Consider the following 17,934-nt stretch of genomic DNA (forward strand, 5'->3'; position numbering starts at 1 on the left):
ATTCCTTTACTCTTTCATCTTTGAGGATGTCACAACCACCAGTGAACAAGCTTCGCCTTTAACGGCCCACACACAAGAGTGCAGATGTTACACTATTTAAAATCAGATATATGTACTGCACTGCATTTTGTTTTAGTAGCAAGGAGATTTGTCCAACCTGCATTAAATTGTATTCCAAGTCTAAGGGGTTGTCACTTTATAACATGTATAAAAAATAAAATACAAATAAATTAATATATATTTTGAAAACCAACGGTGATTTACAAAAAGGACAGCAACAACAACAAAACGTGTGTTCATTAAATATTTATCATTTTAGAGCCCGAAGCTTGAGGAGCGAAAGCAGTCTGTTGTTACACACCATCAACGCACACGTACGCGATTGGTCAGCCCGGTGACAGATGTTATGCAACTACCAATTGTGATCGACCTCGGTAACATCTTACCCAATTAGGTGTCGTTGCTCAACTCAGCGATGACATTGAATGGGCGTTAGAGGGGTGGGGTGACTCAGCCAGAAAATAGCTTTTTTTTTTTTTTTTTTTTTCTCTACACCTCGTAAACCTGAGACTCGAGAGTAAACGGGTGAGTCCTATCGTGCCGCCGTGTGCTTTTTCTTCCTTAAAATGCTTGGAAAACGTGAGCAACATGGTGAGAAAATGTTGTTCCTGGAGCTTATTTCCGTGTCCGTAGCGGTGGTCCCGACCGACATATGTGGGCTGTCACAGTCTGTCAAAAGTGTTACCCAGAGCCAAAAAAGAACCATTTTATCCTTGACCTAGCTGTTTTTGAGCTAGTTGTTTTGTCACATTAGCTTTGTGTGTGGTGTGTTGCGTGAAGAAATGTTATTTATGGCTTTGATTGGGTCGTAGTAGCTATAACGTGAAGTCCGCTATAGCTTTCATGCTACGGCTACATCTGCTTGAAAGACTACAGGAAGTGGCCTATCGCACTTCCCTCCAATGGGAAAAGGGCCAATCTATTTCTGAGCAGCGGAGGGGTTGCTAGCTACTGATAAACCTGGTGTCCGTTTACGCTCGTCAAGTATCCCGGTCTATTTTGGGGTTGAGCACTTTTCATAAATAAAATTTCCTCTGCTCCACTGAATGGTAGAATCGTTGTTAAAAGATTAATTAGCCCAAATTAATATCAGTCAACAGTATTACCCCCGCCATCCTTTCTTTTGTTTTGGTTACGTCTGAACCGCTGTTCTCTAGTGGATGTGTATACCCACTGTCTCTCTTATGATTTGAGTTTTAAAGCGCCATAAACATGCTTTTCAAAAGCTGGAACAATTTAGTTTACTTTCCTCCATTTAAAAAAAATTAAGTAATGTATTGATCAACTTTGATCTGTTATTGTCAAAACAGATCAAAAGTAACTGGAACAGACAGTCGAAGGTGCTTACTCAGCAACTGTCCAATGCAAAACAAATGTTAAGTCTCTTGCAAATGGCTGCGTTTGATTGCGTGGGACACACATTTGTAACGGTTCAGAGTGATTCCTACTTCTGAAGGTCAGGGTGGCTCTATAAATGTATATTATTTGATTTATTCTATGCATTTTCACTTTCCATAAATGGTAAATTATTGAGTTTAAATTCACAAAATGTATGCAAAATAAACTCCTATTTTTCTTTATCCCACCTACATTTTTATATCATTATAAAAATACAGCTTAATTTTGAATTCTATTGTGTTTTAAACTCCCATATCAATGGAAATAAACACTGGTAATATCATTGAATTTTAATTTCCCAAAACCTTTTATTATGTGAAAAGCATACTCGTTTTCTGCCGACTCAAATTTTATTTAATCTGTAGTCTTTAAATGTGTTTTTTTTCTTTTAAACTATGCTCTTAATTTATATAAATAAATGTGTATATATACTGTACTGGTATAAAAAAAAAATCCCAAAATGTGTTTATGCAAAACAAAACAGTTTACTATTATTTTATTACCACATAAATTGACATCATTTTTAATGAATTTTTATCATTTGTTTAAATTTAAAGTCTACTATCCCCTATCATGAATTTGTAATACAATATGTGCCAAAATTATTTTACTATGCAAAAAAACATGCTTTTTGTCTTCTAGCTAATTAAAAAAAAGGATTTTATTTGATCATGTTTTGAACTCCACTTTCACATAAATGGTAATACTAGTAATGTTAAATGTATTTAAAAAATAATAATTTATGCAGAAAAAACATACTTTCCTTCGTATTTTATGCCACCTGAAATTACTATATTTCAAAACGTACATTACATGTACGATCATAGGATACAACTATACATTTCCTTTATTCTTTTCAAATTTAATCAGCTTTCTATTTTCTGGGCGTTGACAATGACAGTTCCTTTTGAATCATGACTGAACGATGGGCCATTGTTGATGTTGTTGTTGTTGTCGTCGTCAAAAGCATGATTAAGGAGTGCGAATTGTGCTTTTCACTGAGTGATCACTGAGGGATGCTTTTTGGGTCGGAGTGAAGCAGGCTGCCCACTAAGCGGCGTCGTCTTCACATGACCCAGCTCCACCAGCACCTACGTCATCTTGGCAGTTTGGCAAAGAATAAGCAGAGCGAAGGAAAAAAAAAAAAAAAAAAAGAATCCATTCTCTGGTTGTCGCTGTCCTCCGTGTCTTTTTCTTCTCGGCCCACCCCCGGTGTTCGCGTGTCTTATTCCCCGGCGGAGAGTGTGCGAACAGGGCGTCTGTTCAACGCTTCCGAGACGCAAATGCCCGGTCCCACCCAAGCCCTTTCCCCGAATGGAGAGAATAACAACGACATCGGCCCGGACGGCACCAACATTATTCCGTACAGGAAGAATACCGTGCGAGGGGAGCGCGCCTACAGGTACAATTCAGTTGGTTTCAAATTAAAAATTAGTGTTTTTTAAAAGGGGGGAAACCCGGGGGTGTTGTAGCCTCGTCCCCCCGCTTGCTGCTCGTCGTTTGCGGCTGTCATGTTGGCCATGTTGGCTAGCAACCGCGATTATCCTGCTACCGTAATCCTTGTAAAACTGTCTTTTTTTTTTTTTTTTTTGTCACGCATCGTCGTCATGTGTGATATTTACTTTAGAACGCCTCTAACCCATGCACACACTCGTTAAAAAAAACCTTTATTGTTTATTTTGTGTGTGTAATAGTTTGTAAATTCGACGTTTCCCCCACCCCCGTGCCTCCACCGGGTAGACGTCAGGCCGGGTCGCGGTGCTCTCCAGCCGGCTAACAAAAGCATGCTCGAGCCGCTCGCTTCCTTCCACCCGCATAGATGACAGGCAAACCCCGTTTCACGGCTGTGTGTGTAAGGTGATGGTCGACATAATAACCCGTGATTTCATAGTGTATTATTGTGTGTGTCGGTTATATATGAGTATTTCAAAGTAAATGGTTAAAGGAACTGACAGTACAGTGTTTCCCCCAGATGGGGGCCCTGCCGCAAAAAGCGAAAATTCGCAAGTAACGCAAAAACATTTGCATCTGAAATCATCATTCTCCATCGAAATGAATGAAAATGCAATTCATTCTATCCCATTCTGCTTATCTTTGACCACCTGTGAGGCATTACAATACGTTCTATCATTGGTTGGCTATATTATCTTCTTCAGCCGTACGTTGTGCTGCTTCTGGTGTGCATGCCTTGGCCACCAGGGGGGGGGGGGGGGGGGGTAGTATAATACAGAAATAGAGACACATGAAGAAGAGTTTCACAACTGCCCGGTAAACTGCAGTAATATGAGTCAGGTTTTTTTTCTTTTTTTGTAGATAACGAATATATGACTGTTAATATTGTTATATGCCACACAGTTTGTGCTCAAATAATCTGTTTCTTAAAAGGTTATTACTGTGACCATCGATGCTATTTGTTAGTCCCTCAGCTCATATCTTAAAAAAACTTATAAGTCAGGTCATTCGTAAGGTGCTTTACTTCTTTGGCACCAATATGGCAAAATAGGTGAGTTTTTCAGTGACTAAGGGAGGATAGATTTCAAAGAAATGTGCAAAAAGAGTCGCAAATATGTGCGAGAAGACTCCACAGGGGTCCTCGGTTTGCAATGTACCGTTCCTACAGCAGCGAATGTTGTACGTTAGTCAGAACATAAGTGATTAACCCAATTGGTGGGTCAAAAACTGGGGCACAGACAGCTATTAAAAAATGGATACACTTGAATTCTGAGTTTTACAGAGGTGAAACGAGTTCCCACAAAGAACATATTATTAGGTAAGGGACAGGAGTGTTACTTCTTCACACTCTAGCCTCACACCTGCTCAGTAAACAAGTACAGTGCAGCTCAGCCTCTGCGTAGCAGGTGTCATGGAGATAATATGATTTTGGCGGTATGGCAAGCTTATTTGAAACTGCGTCTTGTGAACGTTAATATAAGTGCAGCACAAAAGAAAACTAGCGTTGTTGTTCATTTCCTAAAAAGAAGGCAAACCAATATTGCAATTTCCTAAAAAGAAAAGATCTGCTGAGAAATGTTGATATTTAATCATTTTTATACATTAATTTATCATGCTAAACGCTTGTGTAAACATGATGACGGACATGTTTGTGGTGAGTGTTATGGCGCTTCACGCACTAGTTTCATTTCGCGCCATTTGTAACCTCACAATATTGTATTGCAGGACCGCCGTAAACCGAGGATCCCCCTGTATAAGTCGACACGATTACAGGATACTATTGTGTAGTACAGCTGAAAGTCACTTTACATGGAGTCTTGTTAGCTTCCGTTAAATTGGTTCTGATTGTGATGAGCTGCAGCCTAAGTGGACCGAACAGGTGATATGCAAGAATGACTCAGCAGCAGCATCACACTAAATTGGGACTGCTGTATATTTGACAGGAGTGGACCTTGTAAGTGCTCATTCTTGGTCTTGTTTGGTTATCCAGAGGTGGGTCCACCCTGGACCGGTCACCAGCCAATCACAGTACACACGACGCACAACATTGAAATGCTCATTCACATTTATGGACAATTTAGAGTTTAATGAGCCTGACATGCATGTTTTTGGAATGAACATTTTGGATTTGTCACTATTACACAATGAGAAATCTAAGAGAAATCATTTTAGTTTACTTGCTTTGTTACAGACAAAATATTTGTACACTACAACCCCTATGAGAGAACACATCTACCGTCATAAAATCTTTATTAAAATAACGGGGAATGTTTTAAGTGCTGTAGTACAAGTGTAAGGAGACCACTGTGACATTACAATAAATGAAAACTACTACTCACCCTTTGAAGCTAACTGTTTGAAGAGCGATATTGTCACCTAGTGGCGTTTCATAGCTTTAATGTCTGTAATCAGGCAGCGTAAGAACACATCTTGAGTTGTGTGTTTGGAATTGTATACACTGCTTGATCAAATGTACGTATTAAATTGTATTGTTCATGTAGTACTGAGCATCCAGAACTTTTCCCATGTTGCAGTAAGTTCAGTTTCCTGTCCTATGGTTATCAGAATCAGAATCATCTTTATTTGCCAAGTATGTCCAAAAAAACACACAAGGAATTTGTCACACTATGGTATGATAGCACACACAATTGTTTGCTATCAAAGATATTAACAGTACATACGATTGATTTGGTTTTCACACTGTGGTTTTAAAGTGTTTTTGTTATGTGGATTACAGCTGGGGGATGGCGGTCAACGTGTATTCTACCTCAATAACCCAGGAGACAATGAGCAGGCATGACATCACGGCCTGGGTTAACGACATCCTCTGCCTGAACTACACCAAGGTGGAGCAGCTCTCTTCAGGTGAGGAACTTTAGCCATCCCCATCCGTCCGATAAAAATGTCCATCATCCGAGAGCGTCCGAAACAGTTTGTTAAAAGGCACCTGTGGAAACATGCTCACCTCTCCCCGGCCACTTTTTAGATCGACTTTCACTCTGAGTCCCCACTTGCATGCCTGCATGTTTGTTGTCGGGCTCTGTGTGTGGTGTGCAACACACTACATACATTGTCGTGTGAGTTGAATTTCCCCCCTTGAAGGATTTTAATGAGTTAATCAAAACAGGTGGCAGATGGTCTTCCCCTGCTGTGACCAAGTAGTAATCCAATTCTAAGCCACTCTGCCAACACACAGTAAGATGCCAACTAATTCCTGCATCTTGATGACTTTGTGTGTGTTCTCGACTAGTTGCTTGTTTGTAAGATTTGTCTGTTTGTGTGGCAGCCTTCCAGTTTCTCTCAATCATAGTGAGTTGCTCTTTTATGGCGACTGGCTGCTAAGAAATTCTGAAGGAAACAAGCTCTTTCATGGCAGCCTGTGTCACTGTTGTTAGCTGCTGAAATAATCCCATTACAGTAGACAGCATTTTTTTTCATAATATAAACTAGTTCGCACACCCGTCAAAGTACCCCAATGATCAAGAAATATTTCTTGTCTCACTGAAATTAGCTTGTTTTTTTGTTTTCGTGCAAATGAGTGACAGAGCCCGATCCTTGCAATTAGAGTGGCGTCGACTTGCATGGGCAGAGCCCAGACATAAAAGACAATGTCAAACCTTTTCACTCGTGGAGGCAGCACTTCATACACTACTCGTGTGTACACATGGAAACATAACTAAACAAAAATCCAGCAGCCGCATCGACAAGTTCACCAAGCAATCAAGTATGTGTTGCTCATCAGAAGCTAACGCTAATCTATGCACACAAAAAATAATTGCTGCTCTGCTTAGCTTTTTGCTTTGACATGATAGCATGGCCATCACACCCGCGGGTGGTGTTGGTGTTTCTGCATGATCCTGTTTCTGACAGCGCGGGCTGACCCGTGCTTGAAAATGGTTGTGGATCTTCACCCCTCCTAGCTGATCATGTCATGTGTGGGAGAATCTTAGTGTGGGGTTGTAATGTAAATTACCCCACTGTTAGAATGTTAGAATGGGGCAGAAGTGCACAATCAGTAGAGTCCTTTTTAGGAACAGTAAGATTACAGAAGATATACTCGGTTGTTACATTTTTCACGATGTGTAGCAGGCAATCCGGAGAGGCAACTATTTGTATACAAACCACTAAAAACTCGATTTTCCATCATCCTTCCCCTTTAAGCTAAGCCTCCGTCTTTTTTTCTTCTATGCCGTGCTTAGGAGCAGCCTACTGCCAGTTCATGGATCTTCTTTTTCCGGGCTGCATCAGTCTTAAAAAGGTCAAGTTTCAAGCCAAACTGGAACACGAGTACATTCACAACTTCAAGCTGCTGCAAGCGTCTTTCAAAAGAATGAAAGTGGACAAGGTGGGTTTGATCATTCACACAAGAAATGCTTCGCTACTGTTGTTGTGCCTTGCTTTAAAACCTTACCGATGTCCATTCAGATTATCCCGGTGGAGAAATTGGTCAAAGGCCGATTTCAGGACAATCTTGACTTCATCCAGTGGTTCAAGAAGTTCTTTGATGCCAACTACGACGGCAAAGAGTACGACCCGGTGGATGCTAGACAGGGTCAGGATGCCATTCCCCCGCCAGACCCCGGCGAGCAGATCTTCAACCTGCCCAAAAAGTCCCACCACGCAGCTAGCTCCCCGACCGCAGGTAAACACCAACTTCAAATGGAATTTCTCAATCCCCTACCATTAGTGGTTTAATGCTACACTACATATCACGCTTCACTATGTGCAGTGGTTTTAAGATCACGGTTTGGTTCACGTTGGTGTACTGTAAGGAAAGAATGCAAAACATATAAACAGGAACAGATTGAATGACATTGAAAATAATAATATTGGATTAAAACCTGTGAGTAGCAAGATGGATTAGTGGTTAGCATGTCCATCTCACAGTTTTTTGGTTTGTGATTTAAATCTCAATTTCTGCCTTCCTGTGCGGAGTTTACATGTTCTCCTCTTGCCTGCGTGGGTTTTCTCCTCCCACAGTCAAAAAACATGAATGTCGGTTCCTTGAAGACTCCAAATTGTCCATAGTTAGAATGTGCCATTGGCTGGCAACCAGTCCAAGGGGCACCCCGCTTCTTTTGCCAAAAAGTGAGCTTAAAATAAATATAACTCTCCATTGCACATCGGTGTGAGCGGTTGTTTATGTGCCTTGCGACAGACTGGTGACCCTGGTTTACCCCGCCTCTTGACCAGAGTCAGTAATCGTCCCCAAATGAGGACAGGTGCTGTAGAAAATGGCTGGCTGGATAAAAAAAACGACAGTTGTTTGACGTATTGCGGTTATGTCGCTTAGCCAGAGGCTGAGCTTCAATGTGTTTGTTTACACACTAAACGTGTGGGTAGCTCCATTTCCGTACCAAATGTTGCACACCCAAAAATACAAATAAATGTACCGTTATACCCCTACTTAATTTGTTTTTCTTCTTTACACTCCTTACAGGAGCATCAAGGTCAAGCGCCACAACCCCAAAGTCAGCGACACCAACATCCCGACCCTCCTCAGCCAAAAAGATCCCTACGGCATCAACCCCCGCCAAAGGGGAGAAAGAGCTGGAGGCGCAGGTCACACAGCTTACTGACCAGGTAAGTCTTACATAAAACTTGCCTTCCAATCACCTTTTTCTACTGCGCAATATCTACTCTGCTTTGAATATGATTCCATTTTCTTCACTGTAACCTCCTGTGCATATTGTTCTTCTCTTAACACACTTTGCTGAGGCTTCTCTTTACTTTGTGATATGTTGTAACAAAAAAAAGTACCCCCTCCCCCACCAAAAACAAAAACAAAACGAAGGAGTTGATCCTTCGATCCTTGTTGCATCGAGGTCTCGCAAGATAAGCAAACACCCCCGTGAATATGGACCAACTTCATAGGTTCATGCATCAGCTTTCATTTTTTTACTAAAATTATCACTTGACTTCTGAAATTAGGGCAACATTCAGGGGTTCCACTGCGATGTTGTGTAGCATTTCCCCTAAAAATGTCATTGGGTACGTCCAATCCATCCGTCTTGCTGTCAGACAACAGGGTTATCTCTAAGGGACGAACATTAACATATTATCTCTGACTGGATGATGTTCTTAGCTGAAGTTAAATAATCAATACAGGACTTTAAAAAAGCCAATGATTGAGTCGCTATCCATAGGCTAATCAATAAACCATTAGGCCTTCGAGCACAGCTCCTGACCTCTAAAACGTGCCCTTAAATCACGTCTAATACAACTCAGAATCGATTTGCTACTGCGGTTAAGCCGTTACAGCATGTGATGGGGGGACAATGACAATGGGCCTCATTCACGAATTTGTGTGTCAAATGTGCACAAATCTGCAATTCATCAATATGTTGTTATGTTGACTTTGTTTGTACTCTGTGAACAAATTTAGAACCTCCTCAGACCATGGATACGAAAAAACCATCTGCGAAAAAGATGTCAAATACAAATCTTGATCCCAAGAAGATAATTGGAACTACAGTCATTTAGAAAAACAATAATAGCTTCAACGATAATAACTGAAACTAGACATTTTCTGAGTTGACTATCCTAATTACAGTAATAATGAAAAGGACACTTCTCATCACTTTTACCCTCTTTCTGTTTAAGTGCTTGTACAGTATGTGCATGCATGTGTATGTCCCGTTGCAGCTGTCTGTGTGCCGTATGATGTTGTCACTCAACAAGCAGAAACTGTGATCGAACAGCTTACATTTCCTAATTTTTCCGAGGCTTTAGTGTTCTTTCTAATTAGTGATGCACCTAAAATTTTGGGCCAAAAAATGGCTCAAAAGTGCATTTTCAGCCCAAACAGGAATGTTGTTATAGCGCAAGCAAAAACCACGGCCAGTGAATGAGGTCCATTGAAAGGATTTTGACTCGTGGAGGCAGCACTTCATATTCTACTGTGTGTATGTGGTGCATGGATGCCACTGCCACTATGTCGACAACTTCACCGAGCAATCAAGTCTGCGCGATTTATCAGATGCTCATGCTGTTGCACTCATGGGTTAGGCGCATATTTCGGCACAGGTGATAGGGACAGAGCCCTTACACAAATAACAAACAAAATTTAAATGACACGCCCCTAAAAATGTTTATACAGTAATTTCCTATATTAATAGTATAAACATGCGATACGGTACTAAAAATTATAATCCCAAACTGTTTAATATCATTCCAAACTCATTTTACATTGCGTTTACCCCCAAAAATAAATGGCTTACAGATTACCGGAAGTATGCATGAATGTTCCCTTGGCAAGTCGTAAAAAATATCTAATTGTCAAGTAATAACGGGTCTTCAGTCATTTGTCAGCGTGAAGTTTTTAATAGCAATTGAGCAGAGCAAAAACATACACATCACATGCAGCAAACATTCCCTGTAACTTTCGCAAACGAGGCATCACGACAGATGGAGATCTTAGTACAGTCGAGATGTATCACTTCAACATAATGCACTTCCTTCACATCAATTATGTCATATTAGCTCCGGCTTTGGCGCCATCTTGTGACAATGTATGGCGTTCCAGAAAGAGTACAAAAACATGAATAGGTGAGTTTTTCAGCAAAAACGTTCAGTGAATTTGTGAATTGTGAACATCAAATAGGTGGGGGCTCACTATATTAACATACAAGCCATTAAAAAGGCAATTTTCTATAATATGTCCCCATTATGACACCGTGAGATTGTTTTGGTTAAAAAAACAACAACAATGCATAATGAGTCCTTTGAGGTTTGCAAATGAATTAACTTGGAATATATCCATCCATCCATTTTCTGAGCCGCTTATCCTCACAAGGGTCGCGGGAGTGCTGGAGCCTATCCCAGCTATCATCGGGCAGGAGGCGGGGTACACCCGGAACCGGTTGCCAGCCAATCGCAGGGCACATGGAAACAAACAACCATTCGCACTCACATTCACACCTACGGGCAATTTAGAGTCTTCAATTAACCTACCGTGCATGTTTTTGGGATGTGGGAGGAAACCGGAGGCACGGGGAGAACATGTAAACTCCACACAGGCCGGGCTGGGGATTGAACCCCGGACCTCAGAACTGTGAGGCAGACGCTCTAACCAGTCTTCCACCGTGCCGCGGAATATATATATAGATCTATCTATCTATCTATCTAATTATCTATCTATCTATCTATCTATCTATCTAAAATTATTTATTTTTGCAGGTGAACACATTAAAAGTGGCCCTGGAAGGTGTGGAGAAGGAGCGGGACCACTACTTCAGCAAACTGCGAGAGGTGGAGCTCCTTTGTCAAGAACAGGGTGAAAACAACGCTCCTTTCGTCGAGCGGCTAATGGAAGTCCTCTATGCTATAGACGATCAGGTCAGTAAAGCAACATACACTAAACCGAGTTTTTCAGAAAATAACAGGATAGGTTCCAAACAAAAAATGCAAATAGGTGAATTCGCAAGTTTCTAATGGCGAATAGGTGGGGGAATACTGTATTCTTCTTGTTCTCAACTTCTTCTTCTTCTTCTTCTTCAGGAGAGAGCTGAGGAGCTGGCTGAGGGAGACGGGCCCGACGTGGACCAAGAAGGCCACGAGGAGGCGCTGGATGATCAGCAGGAGGAGGAACAGGACGAATACTGACTGAAAAACACTCTTTCTTCTATTTAATGTGAGAACTCTTCCTCTCATGGTTTTTTGTTCTCTCAAAGACTGAGCAGATTGAAGCCACCTCCCGAGTAGACACCATCACCTTGTTTCATTTAAAAAAAAATTATTATTATTTTTTTTTATATAAAAAGTATCCCTCCGCTCACTGTTCAAATGTTTTTGTGACTTTTGCTGTGGTCACAAAGTGGAGCTCAGACCATCACAAGGACTATCAAATGTTTCACTCAATGAAATGCTGAAGTTGTTGCTGTTAGCTTTCCAATTTTGATTTAGGTTGTTTTGATGTCCACAATTTGAACCACAAGATTGCAATAAGCAAAAAGCCCAGAAAGGGTGTTCGTAGTAGCTCTTATTTACCCTTCCTTCCTTCCTTCCAACACGTGTTGTTGCACTGACATTTTGAGTGTATTGGACAATCTGTCCAGAGACCCTCGCCATATTTATTCTCATTCTCGAGCCTTAGACATAGTAGATTATGTGTTCTGGGTCCGTGTGAAGACGGACACTGCAGGCATGAATTGTGAATACAACACTATTGTATGACTAAACTAGGACATGTTTGAAGCATTGTCACGCCACGCCACAACGGTTTCATTGATAATATGCCATAACTGTTAGGAAAGAAGATGCATATTTTGGGGGGCATAGTCGTCCGTTACAATGCAACATTTTTTAAGTTTTCAAACCTCAGCTTGTGATGATTCTTAGCGGTTAAGTTCTGGTGTAAATGGTCAGTCCACTGAGTGTTTTGTTATGCTATATATTCCAGTAAGTACATTGTATACCCTTTCTTAATATTGCATTATTACTAACAGACAGCTGGGCAGCGCACCATAACGCTTTAGTCATGTTATATATTATTGTGTAAATGAAAAGGAATGTAAACCATGTTTGCTGTCAATAATTAATGAATGGTAAATGTTAAATTTTTTTCTTCCATGTCCCACTCATGATACATTCCCTAGATAAATTTTTGTTTTTGTTTTTGCATGTTTGCATTTTATTTGTGAATAACTTGACATTTTTACATATTTAATAAGAAAAGCGAGTATGTTAAGTGAGCTTCTTTTGTAAGTTTAATCTGCTATTTGAAAGTTGAGATTCGGATGGATTTGCTGTAATAAAATGTTTGAGTCCACGTTGTCATGCCTTGAATACTTTACAAATAATCTCCACAGTAATGAGAAATAACAGTATTTTTGATATAGACTCGATGGATGTCCTATTTTATATTTACTCAGCGAAAAACCTTTCCAAGATGGCACGTTGGCTTTACAATACTGTAATTCAGGGGTTACCAACAGTGGGACACGCTGGGCTGCAGGTAGGCCCCACGGACCACAAGAGTAGCCCATGGCCCTGTTCTAAAAATAGCTCACCAGTCATCCTAGCAATGTGTTGAAGTGATTATATAAAATAATCAATTTACTAATTTTATAGTAATAATAAAGTGTTGCATGTTGATTATTTGCTCCTGCCTTGTTAAATAAAGAATTGATCATTGTGGGAAATGATCATGATCAATGTCTTCACATAGATTCATATTATTTACAACATAAGTAAAAGGTAATTGGAGCTAATATGTTATTTCAGAAATGTGTATCAAACTGGTACCCTTCGCATTAATCAGAACTCATCAAGAAGTAGCTCAAGTGTCAACTAGGTTAGTGACCGTTCATCGAAAACGTCAGGTTCTTGCCACACAGTCGGGCCACCTGGTGATTAAATGCACCGCAGCTGTAGCCTTTTGATACATTTGATAGATGTATTTAGAAAATTACAGGCGATAGCAACCGTAATTCAAAGTACAGAAAATATTCTTCTTCTGCTTAACACAGCCGATCGGAGCATGCCGGTGATTAAACCAAACGCACCGTAACTAGCATGGGGTAGTGCATCAACTACTGTAGTTCCATTTTCTACCATTCAGTTTTGAGTCCCAAACAATGCGGCAGTACAGGTTAATTTGACATTCTCAGTTGGGGTTATGGGGTGTCAAAATCCGTACAAAGTAGTCTTCGGCCCGAGCGAAACTTTATTTACAAAGCATGTCTTCGAGAAAGGTAAGAAACTAGCTTGCTACTGTTGCTAATGAGCTAGTAGTACTCAAAGCTAATTTGGCAGGTTTGTTATTTCCCACTTCTGACCGCTCACAGCTGATAGTTAAAAGGGTCTAAACGCCGAGACAGGTGCTGTTTGTTTCCCATTTGATGTGTGTGTTTGTCTAGCGTAAACAGTGGTCTAGGGATTTAAAGTGTGTCTTCTTCCCGGATGATATTGAATGCGGTGTGAGAGGAGTGAGAAAACAATCCGCACTTTCGTCATCGTCTTCAGCCAGGAGCTGGGAAAAATGCGGTGAGAGTTTTTTGGACTCTCCGCTCATAAAGGTGATTTCTTCTTCTTAATTATTTTTTTTGGGCCACCCCAGTATTATACTTAGCGATTATATTTGCTGATTTGTTGCAGGATGTGAAGACTTCTGGAAGAAAACTGTCTGTAGTAAGAAAGTTGGCGCATTCACCAGTTTCAGGTACTTTGTAACTGGTGAAAAAAAGTTATTTCCGATAGGTATTGATTCAACAATATGTTTATTATTTACATAAAAGCAGTATGTACTCAATTTATTAATGTAATCATTAAAGGCACTGCTCAGGCTACATTGTTATACATTATGTGTACAGGGTAGGCCAGAAGTGGGTACAGTATACACTAACCCCCCTCTTTTTCCATCCATCCATCAATCCATCCATCCATCCATCCTCCCCTGTATCCATTTTCTTTTCTTCCAGCTACTTTCCTACCTTCCATCCATCTTTCCTTCTTTCCATCCTTGTTTGGTATCCTAAACTACTACTGATCCATTTTCTATAGTGCTTGTCCTCATTAGGGTCGCAGGTGACCTGGATCCTAGCCCAGTGTGGTACAACCTGGACTGGTTGCCAGCCATTTACAGTGCACAGATAGACAAACAACCATTTACAATCATGTTCACACCTATGGAGAATTTACAGTATTCAGTGAACCTAACAAGCATGTTTTCGGAATGAGAGAACAAACTTCAGTACTAGCAGAGAACTGACATAGCATGGGGAGAACACGCTAACGTCACGTAGGCTGAAATAGAATCACAAACCTTAGAATTATGAGGCCGACGTCCTAACAACTCCACCACTGTGCTGCCCCAGAATAATAATTAGTCATAATGTATCTAATATATTTTATACATATATATATATTCACCCCCCCCAAAACATGGCATCTATCCTCCTCATCCACCACAGACAACCGCAATGAGGACACGGTGGACATTGCGTGGAGCTCCTCCAGCGACAGTGGACAGTCAGACGACGATGACGACCCCCAACAGCGACGTCCCCAGCCTCAGCTCGCAAGGAGACCTCCGGCCACCTCTCTGTCGCTCCCAATAGCACCGCACACGCTCAGTACTGATGAAGGTACATTGGGAAGAAGCCTTTCAGAACCAGTTAACCAGTTTTAATCGCAAAAGTCTTCCTCGTATCTACTATATTTAGACAACCTGGCTGTCATAGAAACAGACGAGTCAGAGCAGGACGTGGAAAAAGACAGCGGCCAGCAAATCTCCGACTACGAGTCGCCGTTCCTCGATGAAGAAACCGAAGACCTCCCAGCTAAGCCTACGGATGTGAGTGAAAGATTTTCACGCCAAACTATATTAAAGTAAAACTCCTCATCCTTTGGACGCCTGACAAACAGGAATAAGGTCCTAGCAGAGACTGATGACAAAAGTTCAATTTATTTTTCTATCGTTATCATTACACTAGTGTCCCATTGTGCTGACGATGCAAAAAAGCAAAACAAATGGACTGGATCCTTTAGATCCTCACTAAGCTGAAGTCTGACAAGATATGTTTTATGGAAAACATTTTTTAAGTTGAACTTGTCTTGTGCCATTTTCCGATCTAATGGTTTGCTTAAATATTAGTTAATTAACGATAGCCCATTTCTGCAGCTAACTCATTGGGTCTGAATTAGGGCTGCAACTAATCATTATTTTGATAATTTAATAATCTGTCAATCATTTGTTTGATTAATCGATGAGTCTGATTAAAGAAAAAACATACGTTGATTATGATTTAGTTACTGGTTTCGTCCGTAAGATGTCAGAAAATAGGCTAAAATGTTAAACACTATTTACCAAAGTAAAAGCAGATGGGAAAGTTTTAAGTTAAACAAGTTCTCTTTATCAAAATAGTTGTCGATCAAATTTATAATAGATTTGTTGATTTCACCTCTAGTCTGAATGTTTACCATCTGGTTCCCTTTTGCCAGCAGCCTTTTTCTGTATCTAACTAGTGGGGTATGAATGTCCACTTCATGTTTCCATTATCACAGCAGTCAATTTTGGCAGAAAACCTGTCCTGTTTAATGTTTAGGTTTCCCTCTGACAACACCCTATTTAAGTAGCTAATTAGTTGGGTTTTATTGTATTTTTTTCAACCCCGGTTCCCTTCTGACAGCAGCCCATTTCTGCATGTAAGTTGTTGGTTCTGATTGGTTACTACTCAGTTCTATTCGGGCAGCAACCCATTTATGCAGATAACTAGTTGAATACATCTTACAGGTATATTTCCAGGTCATTGTTATGTACGAACAGTAGATGGGGCTATATACCTTCTTTAGCTCTCTAGTCAAATCATCTGATGGAACACATGCATGTTAACCATATTCTGACCAGTATGTCTGTATCATAGGGTAAGTACAGTGAATACATGTTTACGAAGGGGTGTTTTTTTTAAAAAAAATTGATAATAGAAGAACAGCACATTTTTAGTATCTGTATAGAGCAATTCCCCCACTAGATAGAGCACTGCTGACATGCCTACAGCAGGATCAAACCAGCAGTCTGCCTGCTATGCACTTTTTTAGAATCTTCTGGTCGTGTTCCAGACTGTCAAAGTTCACAAGCTGAATTTGCAATAAAACGTTGGCTGACACTTATCCGCTGCAGCTATTTATCCTGTGTAGTGAATGTTTGTGGGGTGAAGAAAATGTGTTTTGAGACTGTGAAGGAGTCCAGCTGTGCTGTTGATGACATATTTAAAGCACAGTGTTTTTTTAATGATTGTCATACACATCTACAGTGGATATGGACTGAAATACCAGTTTTTTGTTTCAATGTTTACCATCTGGTTCCCTTCTTAAAGCATTCTGTTTATTTAGCTAGCTAGTTAAGTCTGAATGTTTACAATCTGGTTTGCCCTTGACAGCTCGCCATTTATGCATATAACCAGTGTAGTCTGAATGTTCACCTTGTTTCCGTTATTGCAGCAGCCCATTTCAGCAATGAACTAAATGGGTCTGAATACTTATGATCAATGTCCATTATTAAGACAGCCCATTCATGCAGCTAACTACAAACGTTAAGTTGTTGTGTAAAACATAAATGATAAACAGAATACAGTGATTTATAAATCCTCTTCGTGTATTTAATTGAATACACTACAAAGACAAGATAATGTTCAAACTGATTAATGTTATTTTTTTTTCTTTCTTTATTTATTTTGCAAATACTCTCATTTTGAATTTGATACCTGCAGCACGTTCCGAAAAGGCTGGGACAGGGCAACAAAAGACTGGGAAATTCAGGAATGCTTAAAAAAACAACTGTTTGGAACATTCCACAGGTGAACAGGTTAATTGGAAACAGGTGTGTGTAATAAAAGAAGCATCCCTGAAAGGCCCAGTTGTTCACAAGCAAGGATGGGGCGAGGTTTACCAATTTGTGAACAAATATTCCAACTGTTTAAGAACAACATTTCTCAACGTACAATTGCAAGGAATGTAGGGATTTCATCATCTACGGTCCAGGATATCATCAAAAGATTCTGAGGATCTGTAGAAATCTCTGCACGTAAGCGGCAAGGCTGAAAAACCAACATTGAACGCCTGTGACCTTTGATCCCACAGGTGGCACTGCATTAAAAAAAAACAGCAACATTGTATAAATGGTATTGTCACGTGAGATTTGGAACACTTCAGAAAACCATTGTCAGTTAACACAGTTCGTCGCTACATCTACAAATGCAAGTTGGAAATCATGGACATCGTGTCCTCTGGGCCAATGTGGAAAAGGACTATGGATTGTTATCAGCACAAAGTTCCAAGCCAGAATGTGTGATGCTATGGGGGTATGTTGGTGCCGATGGCATGGATAACTTGTACATCTGTGAAGGCACCATTAATTAATGCTGAAAGGTACACTTTCTGTTTTGGAGCAACATATGCTGCCATCCAAGCAACGTCTTTTTCAGGAATGCCCTTGTTCATTTCAGCAAGACAATGCCAAACCACATTTTGCACGTGTTACAAAAGCATGGCTTCGTTGTATAACAGTGCGAGTACTAGAGTGGC

At 40.4% G+C, this 17,934-nt stretch overlaps 2 protein-coding genes across 6 annotated transcripts in view; both read left to right on the top strand.

The window, feature by feature from the left end:
* The first annotated feature begins 480 nt into the window (after window positions 1–480).
* mapre2 (microtubule-associated protein, RP/EB family, member 2) lies at window positions 481–12,679 on the top strand. 2 transcript variants are annotated; one of them, XM_061796809.1, is made up of 7 exons: window positions 481–585; window positions 5,648–5,775; window positions 7,110–7,255; window positions 7,336–7,552; window positions 8,351–8,493; window positions 11,089–11,247; window positions 11,410–12,679. In XM_061796809.1, exons 2-7 carry the CDS (start codon window positions 5,655–5,657, stop codon window positions 11,512–11,514), a joined length of 891 nt encoding a protein of 296 aa, XP_061652793.1. In that variant the 5' UTR covers window positions 481–585; window positions 5,648–5,654; the 3' UTR covers window positions 11,515–12,679. The 2 variants fall into 2 exon arrangements, with proteins under 2 accessions (XP_061652793.1, XP_061652792.1); XM_061796808.1 differs by lacking the exon at window positions 481–585 and adding an exon at window positions 1,973–2,860.
* A 557-nt stretch (window positions 12,680–13,236) lies between these two features.
* Window positions 13,237–17,934, top strand: part of spidr (scaffold protein involved in DNA repair) — a 49,157-nt gene continuing 44,459 nt past the window's right edge. For 2 of the 4 annotated variants that reach the window (XM_061796369.1, XM_061796371.1), the window contains exons 1-5: window positions 13,237–13,604; window positions 13,770–13,928; window positions 14,008–14,071; window positions 14,823–14,996; window positions 15,075–15,205. In XM_061796369.1, coding sequence (XP_061652353.1) covers window positions 13,590–13,604; window positions 13,770–13,928; window positions 14,008–14,071; window positions 14,823–14,996; window positions 15,075–15,205 — 543 coding nt within the window. In that variant the 5' untranslated portion in view covers window positions 13,237–13,589. Of the gene's footprint in view, window positions 13,605–13,769; window positions 13,929–14,007; window positions 14,072–14,822; window positions 14,997–15,049; window positions 15,206–17,934 lie in introns of those variants that run through there. The other 2 variants (XM_061796370.1, XM_061796375.1) reach the window with 2 other exon arrangements.

Source organism: Phyllopteryx taeniolatus, chromosome 14 (genome assembly GCF_024500385.1).
Source record: "Phyllopteryx taeniolatus isolate TA_2022b chromosome 14, UOR_Ptae_1.2, whole genome shotgun sequence".
Classification (NCBI taxonomy): Eukaryota; Metazoa; Chordata; class Actinopteri; order Syngnathiformes; family Syngnathidae; genus Phyllopteryx; species Phyllopteryx taeniolatus.

Excerpts from the sequence above, each read along its gene's own strand:
- mapre2 (XM_061796808.1), top strand. The coding sequence starts at position 2,529 with ATGACCCAGCTCCACCAGCACCTACGTCATCTTGGCAGTTTGGCAAAG. Across the intron at positions 2,861-5,647 it reads CGAGGGGAGCGCGCCTACAG|CTGGGGGATGGCGGTCAACG; the intron begins GTACAATTCAGT and ends TGTGGATTACAG. Across the intron at positions 8,494-11,088 it reads TCACACAGCTTACTGACCAG|GTGAACACATTAAAAGTGGC; the intron begins GTAAGTCTTACA and ends TTATTTTTGCAG.